Below are 13,178 nucleotides of genomic sequence, written 5' to 3'. Positions count from 1 at the left end.
GTGCTTGTTGCAGGTCTGTGTGCACTTTGATTCATAAGATGCGTAGGAAAACTACAGCTCTTTTAAAACTCAACCTGGCTGTGGCCAGCACAAACATCGTTTAGGGCCCTGCCCTGTGACTGCTGGGTACAAGTCACTCCAGCTGCGTGTGCTTTTGTCGTGTGGGCAAATAGTGCCTCTTGATGCCATGGGAACCCCACCAAAAACATGACTTACTTTTTCTTAATGACCTGTTGTGGGCAAGTAATAAACCGAGAGAGGAGCATTTTGGTAGTTTATGTAAAACCTTTTTGTGGTTCTAAGAACACGAAAACATTAATGATCCCTCAATTACATAGGGGAAGACAAAAGCCTAGAGGGAGCTATAAATTTGAGTGTCATTTACTCCAGATTACAAAGCAGAGCAGGAGAGGATCTATCTGTCACTGATAATGAGGGAAATCTGCTGCATCAGGAAAATAAATTAAGATTTGCATTGGCTGACAATGATTCAAAGCAAAGGTTCTGAAATAATTAGAGCCATTTCTTTATAAACCCTCTCACACTTTTCTTCCTTGTGTTCACCACGCTTTCATATTGTTTCTTCGTTGTCAGGAGAAAAAGCACCAACAGGTGCTACTTTGTAATGAAAGACAGTCCAAGCACAGCAGGGTTTGCATCAAGATTTCTTCCAACTCGACAGGTCCTTTTTCTCAGTGCTCTGAAAGGGACTCTTCCAAATTATTGTCATGTCCTGCTAGTAGTCAGGCTCAGGAAGAGTGGGAACATGCTGCAGAGCTTTCAGAGAATGAACACAGCCAATTAATCAGGCTGCTAAGCAAGGAACACAAGATTTGGGCTGAATTTGGAGCTCATTAGCCACAGGGCGCGAGATGACAACTTGCTGCTTTCCTTGGGCACACTAAGAACTGCAGCAGGCTGGGATGAAAACAGTGCTGCTTGCTAATGAGCGCCAGCATCTGGCAGTGATATAAAAAGAGGGCTTTTCTGTTTTGTTTTAAGCTGGTAAAAATGAAATTTCAGAGCTGGAGCACATGTGAAGAGCAGGCTGCCAGCATCTTTGGGTTGTGACGGTTTATTTTCCTGTTTCTTTGCTGGAGAATTCTGCTAGCATCAGCTCTGGTTTTGCTCTTATTTGTGCTTCATGCCTGACTGTCATGTCATTTCTCCTCAGATGGGTACTCCACCATCGATCACCGGGACAAGGAGCGCAAATACAAGACCAGTGATAACACAGGGGATGCCTCGGAGAAAGAACCTTTAAAAGTGAGCTTCCTCTTACTGCTGAATGCTCGTTAGTGCCTTTAAAGGAAAGGAAGCCTGGTGTCCTCAGCAAGAAATATAGGGTAGTTACTCACCAGGGGGCTGTAAAGGGCTTTTTTTTTTTTTTTTTTTTTTAGATAAAGGCACCATTTTGTAACTTGGCACTAGGCTAACTAGAAATAAAAACAAAATGCTGCTTTCCAGTGCAGGAGCAAATGCAAGTAATCACTGCGTTCTTGTAAATGGATGAGGTTGTAAAAATAGGAAGTGTTTGTTCTGTCACCCTCGTCCAGGCAGCATTCCCTAGCCCTAAAGTGTGTAAGTGTGCTCAGACTTTCTTACGAGAATAGTCACTTCAGACTGTGACTGTCACACTGCTTTATTGTTCCCAGCATGAGCAGTAGGTGTCAGCTTGTGTGTCTGTGTACAGCAGTGTGGTGAGCAGTATTCGTTTCCCCGACACTCGTTCACAGTCCTGACTATGGGCATGGGCCAAGGAGATGGAGAGGGAGGGAGAGACATGCATAGTTATGTGTGTGCCTTCTAAAAACACATTTAGACAACTTTATAATTTAAAAAAAAAAAAATCTTACTTCACAAAGCTGTTTGTATTGTGGGTTGTGTGCAAATGTGGCTTAGTAGGCTCTGTTCTGTTGCATTGCTACGCCTTTTCAGCAGACAACTTTTTAAAAGTCGCTTAATGCAGTGGCCGTCAGTTCTCCCTGGCCTCAAAAAAAACTTGTGTTTTCCCCTGGGGAAGAAATTTTGAGGAGGAAGGGGAGGAAGAGGAGGATTTAGTGAAACAAGAGTCATGGTAGGAAACACTATTGTTAGTCTGCAGAAGGCTGTCCTTAATAACCTTCAGCACGTTGCTGATAATATCAGAAAATCCAGGTGATTCATGTTCAGTGGAAACAATTAAACTTCAGTCAACTGAAAGGAAAACCCACTATTATTGAACAAGGGAAATAAAAATGTGATTTGGAGAAAAATATTCCCATAGATCACGAATTAGGAAGATGTCCTGCTGCATCAGTCTGCCCATATTAACTTGCCTGGTCATGCATTTCCTGCTGCCTCCTGCCTTCCCGTGAAGGTGTGCCCCGGAGAACGGCTTCAGTCCAGCTGGACAGATCACTCTCTTCAATCTGCCAGTTCTGGGTGTAGCTGCACCCTGTTGAAGGCTGCCCAGGTGGACTTTTTGGTAGAGGTAGTTGTGCTCCTTCATTTGCTTTTGGAACTGATAAAACTGAGCTGATTACTCAAGTCGTGCAGTGTGCTCCCCTGCTCCCATGTGGCAAGAGACGGCCCTGCCTGAACCAGTGCCAAGGAAATAAACCTCCTAGTTCCCTCATCGCTGTTCTAATACGTTTTGCAAGGATGCACTGGGAATGGATGCGCTAAGTGACATAAGAATGTTGATCAATAGGAGCTTGACAGAAAATGTCTAAGGAAAATAGGCTAAGGCAGGGAAATTAACAAATACTTGTTATTTTTGCCACTCAAAATTCATTAAAGTGGGCTGATACAACCCTCAAAATCACACCAAGCAGCCCAAACTCCAGTGTATGTCTGAAGTGAAGCACAACCCAGAGGTCAGTGAGTAGCTGCTTTGCTTTCATGAGAAAAGGAGAAAAAACATTTCACCTCGACAATGTGTCTCCCATAGTCTGGGCTGCCTCTTGGTTTAAGGACAGAGGGTAACCTGAATGTAGCCTGTTGTACACGTTAAAGGGACGCACTGCCGTGCCCTCAGTTGGGCAGAGCTGAGTAGCTGCTGCTCGTCCTTCTCCCTGTGCTGTGAAACAGAAATGTATCTGTGGGGTCTTCTGGCTTGTGAACTCTTTGATAACCATGGCTCTGAGGCTCAAGAGTGGCCGAGAACTGTGAATAACGATGGCAGGGAAGTGCAGCCTTTTGGCTGTTGCAGATGCTTTTGTCAGTATTGTGGCTTTGCTGATCTTTTTTCTTTCTCTACCACTAATTTTCCCTTGTGCTCCTTTAAGCTGACTTGTTCGGTGGTTTTGTTTGATTAATCTGCTCTGTTTTGCCTTTAACTCCTCACCCTGTGCTGCAGAATGACACAAATAGGAAAAACATTAACAGGAGTAACAGGGCTTCGGTGAATCTCGTGGATGCCCGTGACATTAAACCCCAGCCTGTTGACTCCTGGGTCTAATTTGCATGCATGGTAGGTCCTTTTAATGGTAATTGGTGCTAGTGATTAACTTGTCTCGTGCATGATCTGTATCGCTGTGGAATCTCTTCAAGGCTAACTGCTAACTGGGTCCTTTCAGACAAATGAAAATGCGTTTGAAAAAAAAGTGGTGTTTATATTAATCAGTGTATCTTTAATGAAACGCAATCAAACACCACTGTTTGATTAAAAAATAACCTGTCAAATAACCAGGCAGAAAATTAATATCATGAATGATTGGTTGTCAGCTGAAATGTGAAAGATTTCTGCTGTTAGGCCATGGGAATGAATTTGAATAGCGTGTTCCTGCTTCCAACCATTTTTTTCCCTGCTCATTATAAGGATTAGCCTGGGACTTAAGGAAAAGCATATCCTTGACTATTTATGGATGTCCCCCGAGGTTCCCGTGAATTACACAGCCCTGCCCATCTGCAGGAAAGCTGCTGGCTGTACACAAGTTACTTTGCAAGGAGAGATGATTTTGGTTACACAATAAACATTGACCCACAACTCCCTCTTCTCAATTCCTTTTTTTTTTTCCTGTTGCTGAAGACAGGTGCTTTTTTGTCACTTTCTAGTTCTCTGCCTTTGCCACGTGCCAAGTTCCTCAGTAATGTCGCTGGCCTTTCTTCACTCCTGCCACTGCTGATCTGTCTCCTGCTGTCTTGCTAGACAGCCCTCTGTCCCAGTTGCACCTTCTGGCACTCCATCGGGTGTGATGCTATGTTTGGAACAGCAGGTTTTGTGCCCCTGGCTATGACTAAAGGAAAATCTTAGTGATTCTTGTGAAGGCTCTGGGCAACTTTCCCATCAGAGTGGACAATAGGCCTGTAAAGGCCCAAATTCCAAAGCATGGAGCATCATCATCCACCCTCATATTTCTACATGGAAATCACTGGCATTAGTGGGAGAGAAAACTCCTGTATGTTTTTGGGTGGTGGTGTTGGATTTTTTTTTTTTTCTTCCCCTCGCCTTCTTCTTTTAAGAGTCTAGTATAAGTGCTAAGTGTTTACAGATTGTTCCTGTTCCTGGGCTGGAAGCACACGCCCAGAGCAGCCTTTCAACATTGCCAGGTACTCTCATGTAGCCACGGAGCAGACCCTGGCACCGTTGGCTTCCCACAGCTGGTCAGGACTGCATGGTCAGCCTTGTTGGCTTAGCCAAAGGGCAGAGATAAATGTGTGCGTAGTGCCTGTACGCTTCACTCCTGCACCCTTCCTCTGAGCAGTGAAGGCTTGCAGGTGGGGTATGGATTTTGAAAAACGAAGTCTGTGCTTGTTTTCTCCCAGTCATACCCTTCCAGGAACCCATATGTTGGGGAGAGTTGGCATTTCCAGTCACTGTCCTACCACTGGGTGATGGAGACCACCAAGGTCATGTTACTCACTGGTGTTAATCAGTTTTGACTTTATTTTGCAGGGCTAGAGTCCAACCACATTTTTTTTAATTGAGGGGGAGAAACAAACATTGAATCGACACAGAGGATCTCATCAGTCACCACTGCCATTCAGATTTGGAGGGCGCTGCATCACTGACCAGGCTGCAGGTTCTAGGAGGATGTGGGGAGAAAACACAACTGACTGCCATCGCCAACCCCGGAGCACCATGCCTTACAGCGAGACAATTTGCTTTTTAACTCAGTTACATTCCCACCAGAAATAGCCACCCCCTCCCCCTCCCTCCCACTCCTGCAAGAAGAAAGAAAGAAAACAAGAAAAGAGAATCCAAGCTTCTGTCTTAGCTGGCTGCGTTCAGAGGCGACTCTCACGTGTGGATGGTGCCAAGTATGAGAAGCGAAGGTCACGCGGCAGCGAAGACGACAGCTTCACAGTGAAAGAGAAACTGCAGAATATTTGAAATAATATCGTAGGTGTAGCCGTGAAGATAATAGCACTTTTCTGGTTTGGGGCTCATTGTTTTGTTTTTTGTTTTGGGGGATTTCTTTTGAACTGTGAATCTAACATTTTTAAAGGCTTGTTGAAAAATGTTTAGGTTTCTTTATTATTTCCACAGAAAGTGCAGGAATTTTGAGTGGGTTTACTGGATTTCCATGAAGGGAGAAAATGCAGAACAAAAACTATTAAACGCTGGTCAAATGAACTGGAGAGTGGATGACAGAGTTGATGCAAGCTGTATAATCTGCTTTTAGAGTAAGCTATATCAATCACAGTGCTATGTTATCATTATAATCTGGTGTACAATACTTCTGCCTTTTGAATTCTGTAATGGCCGTTTTTATTTCCACACACTGAAGAGCAGTTTATTGAAGGTTTCAGTGTCCCTGGTTCAGAAATCTATGCTGAGAAATGGAGTTGGCTGGCTTTTTATTTTCTTGTTCTCAAAGATTGCAATAAGGAGCTTTTACATTTTAAATGTACCAGTGTTGCATTGGTGATGATTTAACAATTTCTTTTGCCATAGCTGTTATAACACATTGGAAGAAAACAAGAGCTTTTTTATAGGATGTCTTATTTTGAACACGCTATAAATTCTAGATGGGTCTGTCACTTATATTTGATGGTAAATGTATCACTGTTGGATCCATGTTTGCTTTGGGCTATAGATCCTGATGAAAAATGCCACAAAGGGAACTGGTTTGGCATTTTTTAAATCATCATCATGATTTCTGCGTTCCTTTGGTTTTGTTTTGAGATTACATATTTCATTTGGTGTGAGAATCACCCATGTTCTCCTCTAAGATGCCAAGGCCTGCTTTGTGTAAGTACAAGAACGTACCCTGCATGTATGGTGTCTGGCAATGCCGTGAACTCAATGACTTCAGATCATGATTTCCTCCAGGCATTGGTCAAGGGAGGGCAGCAGGTGAGAATAGGAAGCAAATGTCACACTAGTAGCATCGGAGGGCTTTTGCTGATTTTATTTGGTTGCCACTGTTCTTTGATTGCCACATTTAGTTTTAAACAAGCTCCTAAAAACGGTGTGACTGGAAAGCACATTTTTGAATCTAGCAAACATCATTTGCGGTTTTCAGTGCCTGCCGTTTCCTTTGTAATTAAAAAGGGGAAATATCCAACAACCTCACCTCCCCCAAAATATTACTGTAATAGTAAACATCTAAAATTTTTGTAAAAAAAATTTAAAAACTTTAAAAAAAAAAGCAAGTACCAAGAGCTTTGTATCTTCTTGAGTATATTAAAAATTTGACATGAATACATATATATAAATAAAAAAATCTATATATCTATATATATATATATTGTTGTGCAGAGGATAGGTTAACAAAACCATGTAAAGTAGTTTGCAGGAGAGGGAAGCATTTGTTGATTCAGGGAAAAAGACCGGTGCCAGAAGCTGTCAGTGATTTGGATGATACATGTGCTCCTTCACACCCTCCCTTTTTGACCATCATCTTCCACATATGTTGCAGCGGTCACTTCTGGATCCTGGGGAAGGTGAAGTTGCTTGGAGCAAATTAAGATAGCAAAGATTTGTGTTTTCACCTGCATGAGAGTCCTGTTGGGCCAAAGATGCTCAGTGGATGGAGGGAAGCAGAGAGATACATCTGTGGTTATCTGCATTGTGTGGGGGCAGTGTCTCTCTGTGTGTAGACATAAAGTGTGGCAACGAAACCAGATACATAGTCTGACTGTATATTATATCAATGGTGCTCTTTTCATACTTGTTCTGCCAATACGCGGAGACCCTTTTAACCAAGCTACACAGAAGAGTTTTATATCACTTTTGGTTATGTACTTGGTGTATTCTTTTTGTATATGAAAGGATTTTTTTAAAAACGTTCAGTAATTAGCAATGGAACCTGCTTTGTAGCTGATTAGAACAGTGTAAGAAAAGGGCCGTGCTGTCAGTCTGTCCCTGATCTACTTCAAACCATATATTTACCAAAGGAGTCTGAGCAAAAGTTCACTTAAAATAAAGACCTGACTGTTGAAAGGAGTCTCTGCGAAGACTTTGTGATTTAGTTATTGTACAGATACTTCAAAGCCAGCAAGAGGTTAACAGAGAAAACTGCAGGAAGGGGGAAGTGAAGTGACGAGGGGCCAATTATGCCCATGACCTCCTATCCCAGATATCCCATGGCTCGCAGTGGGGCACTACAGGGACACTCAGAATCTGCATTGGAATCTACTTTGGTCTCTGTCATTAGTGGGCTAAACACACCGAGGAGCAAATTCAGACCCTATCCCACTTTCCCCCAAAAATCCTTTTTGTATTTACACTGCATCCCGTGATATCCCTGGCAGGTCGGGTGGCATTGGCTGCCCAGGGCCATGGTAGCAAACTGTTCTTTGCTTTCCTGGGGGTAAGTGTTCATGGCAGCCAGCGTAGTTGTGAGCTGACCACGCGGTTTATTGCTGCAGAAAAGCAAAGGATGGTGTATCAAGAAGTCAAATACCAAGTCCATGGGCCAAGACTTCCCCTGGGAATCGCATGCTTACCCCTGCCCTTCCCAACGATGAATTCCCAAGTATGTAGCAATAACCCATCGTTTACATTACTGTGATTTTTTTTCTTCTCGCCAAACGTTTGGATATTGAGGAAGGAAGATGGACTGGGGGGTGACTTGCATGTGAGACTGTCGCCTTGTATTATCAGCCCACCGGCTGAAGTCCAAAGCAAGATACTTTGAACCAGGTCTGGTGATTTAACGTCCTTTTTATCTATGGCCACAAGCTCGCTGGTGGGATGTATGCCCACGCCTGCCCTTACCTCTCCTCTTGTTGGCGCAAGTGTGACTGGCTGTTTGAGCTGTTCTGGGATGTGGGTGGATGAACCCGTAATTGTTGTATTTTGGCAGCAGGGACTGTATGTAAAGAAGGGAAAGCGGCAGTGTGTGTGACTAGAGCTGCAGTAGAGTCTCCTGCTAAAAGGCAGGCAGTGCTTTTTAGGGCTCGGGTACGTGGCCTCCTCTTTTCCTGTTGGCTCCGCTGTGAAAACTGGAGGGAATCTGCCTGCAGAGGGCTGGGGTAGAAGAGATTTCTACCTGCAGAAATTCTAGTGGGAGGGATGGCTGTGGAAGGAAGCGATGGTGTTGCAAGACTCCTGCTACAGAGGAGGAGGAAATTTGATGGCCCAGCGAGGGCTGAGATAACATAGGGGAGAGGGAGGTGGCATGTCATTACTGCAGAACTTTCTTCCCAGGGAGGTGGCTTGCACATCTCCCAGGCATCTTCTCTAAGCTGTGGAGATTTAAAAAACAAAACAAAAAAAAAACAAAACAAAACCAAAAACCATTGTGTGTCAAGACTCCCCTGGAGAAGCATCAGTTTGGTTGTTGAGTGTGTGAGCAATTGTACTTGTGCTTACGGCTTCCCAGGCTGGTCTGTCTGTCTGCAGAACCCGAGGAGGAGAGTGGAAGGCAAGGCTTTAGGACATTTTGTTTCTGTCTTGGAGTTAAGTAGCAATTTAGCCATAAGTGTAACGACAACTCAAGATGTGTTGCCAGCTTGAAGCGCTCCCCAGAGAACAGCTTGGGCAGCCACAGGTCCCGATCTTCAGCGTCTCCTGGGAAAACACCGGCCTATCCTAGTTCTGCTCTTGTGCGCTCAGAGATGCCGATTCTGAATGCGTCTGTATCAGGAAAGCAAATCTTGTCTCTGTTGCCAAGACGTCACAAAAGGGACTGACCTGGGGACTAGGAACTGGCACATCAAGAAGGCAGGGGGTGGCCTGTTCGTTACAGCAGATTAGTAAGTTCTTGCCAGCTCTGAGGAGCAGTTCTCAGTAACGCTTTCTAGCATGCAAGGCTTGTGCTAGGCAAAGCAGTTTTCACTCCTAAGGCAGTTCCATGAGATTGAAGGTGGTGAGTTTCCTTCTGTTACTTGCCTTAAAGTTGAGCGTATAGGCTCAGCTACCTGTGGGAGAGGCGCACATGTTAAACCCCTCGACTAAGCAAAGCTTCAGAAGCCAAACGGGCACATTGGAGTGGTTATTGCCTCTTCTGCTGTCCGACTGCCCGCTCAGTGCAAGCCACGGCGTGCCAACGACTTCAGCCAGCACTTCTGTGCTGTTGGGGTGGAGTCGTGCTCTCACACTTTTTCAAGGTGTTTATATAGGCATAGTTTCTTGCAAAATTTCTTTGTTTTGACGCCCCTAAAATCTGGCATTTCCTTATCTTTTGACAGAGAAATTCTCTGATTTATTGGTACAGTAACTAATCTAGTGCATTTAAGGGGAAGGTATTATGAACCTTTTTTTTCTGTCTTAAGTTTTACATCAGGGTAGGATGTTCTGAAGTCCAAGGTGAGGAGGAAAATAGCGCAGATACTACGAGGCCTGCCAATCTGGTTCTTACTGTTCAGAAAAACAAAATAACTAGACTAAGAAGCTTACTGGTAATTAGTAGCTAATGTGTTTGTAACTATCATGTGCCTTAAAATTTTCATGGTAGGAGAATAAAAAAAAATCAACAATGTGTTTTCTGTAATACTGCTCGACATTCTCTCTGTAGTTTAGACTGGTGGGATTTTGCATTGTATTTACACTGTACTATAAACTGAAACACTTAGAATGGTTTGATTTTACAAGTATGGAGAGGAAAAAAAAGGTGGATTATGCTTTTCATAGAACAAATGTTACCGTGACAGAATGTATTATTATTATAGGATCTTTCCATAATGCAGACAAGTAGAATGCTTGTTAGAAACCAGGTATGTAGGATAACAATTTGGTGTGTTTTCAATAAACCATGCCTGGAAAGAATACATGTGCCATTGGTTATCTTTTTGTTACGTCAGGTATCTCAAATATTCTTTGGCTTTGCGACAGCAGTTTTCTGTGGCAGGGGATTACTCAACCCTAGCTCAGGTCAGCGCTCTGCGTGTTAGTAAAAGGTCAGTGGTAATGAGAGCAATTGGAATATCCTTTAAACTAGTATAGCTGAAAATTTGTGATTCATTGCCGTATGCTGGTGGTGTAGCACAAAGTCCTGTAAGGACCCCGGACTGTAGATCAGTTTTTTTTTTTCCTTTTTAATATACAAGCATATTTCTGTGGGAAAGACATCTGCGTCACTGCTCAAAGGCCTGCACTTTTGGGACCAAGAGCCTAACTTGCTGATGGCTTTTCCATTTGGGAAATTATTAACCTTTCCCAATTTAGTCATAAAATCCATATAACTTTACAAAGATTTCTCTTTTCTGAAATGTGTGCAAGTATTCTCGTAAATATAAGTGTGTAAGAATAACAGAAAATCTTTAAGTTTATCATAGCGATATATCAGGTTTGGTTGAGATGAGAAATGGTTTTTTTGGTGATGTGCCACATAATTTACATTTGTTGCTGTGTGGGGGAGAAAAATCCCAATACTGAAAAGTCAGCCGTGTATTTCAAGTAACAGCCAGTTACCGACAGATCTTAATTCTCTTGAGGACTGCCTCTCCCTGGCACGTTCATCTGTGTTGATAAGATCGGTAGGGACTGATGCACCTGAACACACCATACTTGCCGCCGTGCCTTCATGAAGCATGACAAAACCCAGTAAATCTTGACATGAGTGTTCTGCAACGTCTCACAGATAGAGCGGAGGTCAGGTTTTCTGTGAGTGAAAGGCTGATGGATCATTGCCAGTAACAGTTCGCCATGTCTGAATGCCTGATTGCACCATTCACAGCCCTGTAAGGTTCCGTTTACTTGCGCGTGCTTGCGTATGGCACTTGGAAGGTCGTCTTCAGCTTGCCTCCCCTCCTTACTTCAGATGTCCTGAATGCATCCCCAGGAGTTTTGTAAAATCATCTCCAGATTCTGTTCTTGCAGCTGGAGGATGTAGTTTCACAAATGCCGTGGTAAGATGCGGGCTCCTGGGCTAGGTATCGTCGGCATTCCACTGCAATGAGGAATCTGATTTTCCTTTGTGGATGCACTAATACGGCAATGAATAGCAGATGCTGTAGGTAAGGTACTGAGCTAAAACAAATACGTTGTTTCTACAACTGACCTTTTATAGCTGTCAAAGCGATTTCATTTCCAGCTTATCACAGGTTGGGCAAAAGGAAGACTGAGTCCTGCAGGGGAAAGGTTAACCTGGTAACAACGGGCAAGGAATGTCACAGCCCTCATCTGTTTCAGGTTTCAGCAGCGTCTTGGGGGAGGATTCTGTCCTCACGGGTCTCTTCCCCAGTGTCTCACTGTGAAGGTCTCTGCAGCTGAAGCTCAGCAACGGCAGAATCTCATTCTGGTACGAACTGACAGAGGGGATTTTTTACAATGGGAGGTTATTTTATAATGGGACCATTAACTGAGCTGTAGAGACAAAGACTAAAACTCTTTTACCACGTTTAGTGTGCATGCACAGCAAACATAGCTAGCTAGATACCTTACAATGGATTCCTAATTGATTGACTACTCAAGCAAATAAGCATGTATCACTGCCCTGGTGGTGTCACGTTTGGTGGGAGAGTTGGGATCTCAGTGGTCTCTCTCTTGCTGCTCGTGTAGGGATTTTTGTGTGTTCTCTTCACTGCATCTGATGTTTGACTCATTGCTCAAAATTCTTTAGTGGGGTGCTTTTCGCTTCCTCATACCAGTGGGAGGAAGCATTAGTACGATGACTGCTGTTTGCTCTGATGAAGTAATTTCTGCTGTAAGGATTGCTACATGGGTGCTGTTATGCTCAATTTGGTATTAAATTAGGAAGCTAAAGGGACTAGTGCTGGGTTTGACTTCCTCATAAATCCTCCTCCTCTCTTGTACACTGATTTAAAGAATCAGTTCAATATTTTGAAAGGCAACATCATGTCCCTTTGGGGTAACAGAGAGGCTCTGGCAGAAACCAGACCTCACTTTCACGTGTTGCCTGAATCACCAAGACAACCTGGAGAGTAGCAGTCATTTGGAGAACAGATCTCAATTAACAGTATTTGGTGGGATGAACCGTTTGTGACGTGAGTTGTGAGAATTTGCTGAGAGCTGTGTGTTGTTTTAGGGGAGTTCTTTCCGTTGGGAGCTTTCTATCAGTGGTACACTCTCCGTGGGCAGTCTTTAAACACGTTTCCAGATGCACAGTTCCATACCTGTTTTGTGCGAGAATAGGTTATGTCTTCTAATTGCAATAGGCTGGTGTTGCAGTAACACTGAGGAGGTTTTTAGAATATATTTGAATTAGAAGATCCATTGTCTACCTCTTGCTTCTCCCAGAATTCAAAGCATAACTTTATTTTTAAAAGTAACTCTTCTCCCTGGGAGATTTCACATTTATGCGTCAGTGACTCCAGATCATATTTGCTCAACTGACCAAAAGCCTTTTTTCCAATTATCAGTCATGCAAACTGAGTCAGGCTTTTTCCTTTTCATCCCTTGCCACCAATAATTAAGAGCATTTCAGAAGTGTGGTCAAGTGGAAAAAATTTTCTTGCGTATGGAATTCTGTAAATAATCTGATGATACATACACTGTGTTTGTTTTTACAATTTGCCATGTGGGAGATCCTTTCTAATGAATTAAAATACCTTTTTTATATTAAAAGGTGGCTGTCATATTTGCACATATATTACACATGCATTATTCACTAATGCATCTTTTGAAATACCCATGCTAACTCTACAGGTTCCCTCCTTGCCTAATTTTCTTGAGTGTCTCTCAGACGGTAATTTTGGCCATTAACTAGCAGTAGGAATGTATCTGAGACTTTGGTTTGTTTATCACTATGCATTAAGTGCCTGCTATGGCAGGAGCGTCTGTTTAGGTGCAGAGGTGTTCAAGGCCAGCAACAAAAGAGGATTCTTTGGAGTCATGACCCTAG

At 43.3% G+C, this 13,178-nt stretch overlaps 2 protein-coding genes across 6 annotated transcripts in view; one reads left to right on the top strand and one right to left on the bottom strand.

Moving 5' to 3' along the window:
* ARVCF (ARVCF delta catenin family member) overlaps positions 1–7,376 on the top strand; it is a 293,995-nt gene extending 286,619 nt beyond the window's left edge. For 4 of the 5 annotated variants that reach the window (XM_075168019.1, XM_075168018.1, XM_075168015.1 and 1 more), the window contains 2 exons: positions 1,175–1,266; positions 4,880–7,376. In XM_075168019.1, the coding sequence (XP_075024120.1) occupies positions 1,175–1,266; positions 4,880–4,885 (98 nt within the window). In that variant the 3' untranslated portion in view covers positions 4,886–7,376. Of the gene's footprint in view, positions 1–1,174; positions 1,267–3,340; positions 3,455–4,879 lie in introns of all 5 variants that reach the window. The other variant, XM_075168016.1, reaches the window with a different exon arrangement.
* A 1,248-nt stretch (positions 7,377–8,624) lies between these two features.
* Positions 8,625–13,178, bottom strand: part of COMT (catechol-O-methyltransferase) — a 32,263-nt gene continuing 27,709 nt past the window's right edge. The window contains exon 5 of the mRNA XM_075168039.1: positions 8,625–9,294. Within this exon, the coding sequence (XP_075024140.1) occupies positions 9,193–9,294 (102 nt within the window). The 3' untranslated portion in view covers positions 8,625–9,192. The remainder of the gene's footprint in view (positions 9,295–13,178) is intronic.

The sequence above is a fragment of the Calonectris borealis genome, chromosome 18 (genome assembly GCF_964195595.1).
Source record: "Calonectris borealis chromosome 18, bCalBor7.hap1.2, whole genome shotgun sequence".
NCBI classification, from domain to species: Eukaryota; Metazoa; Chordata; class Aves; order Procellariiformes; family Procellariidae; genus Calonectris; species Calonectris borealis.
This window is presented reverse-complemented; position numbering and strand designations above follow the sequence as displayed.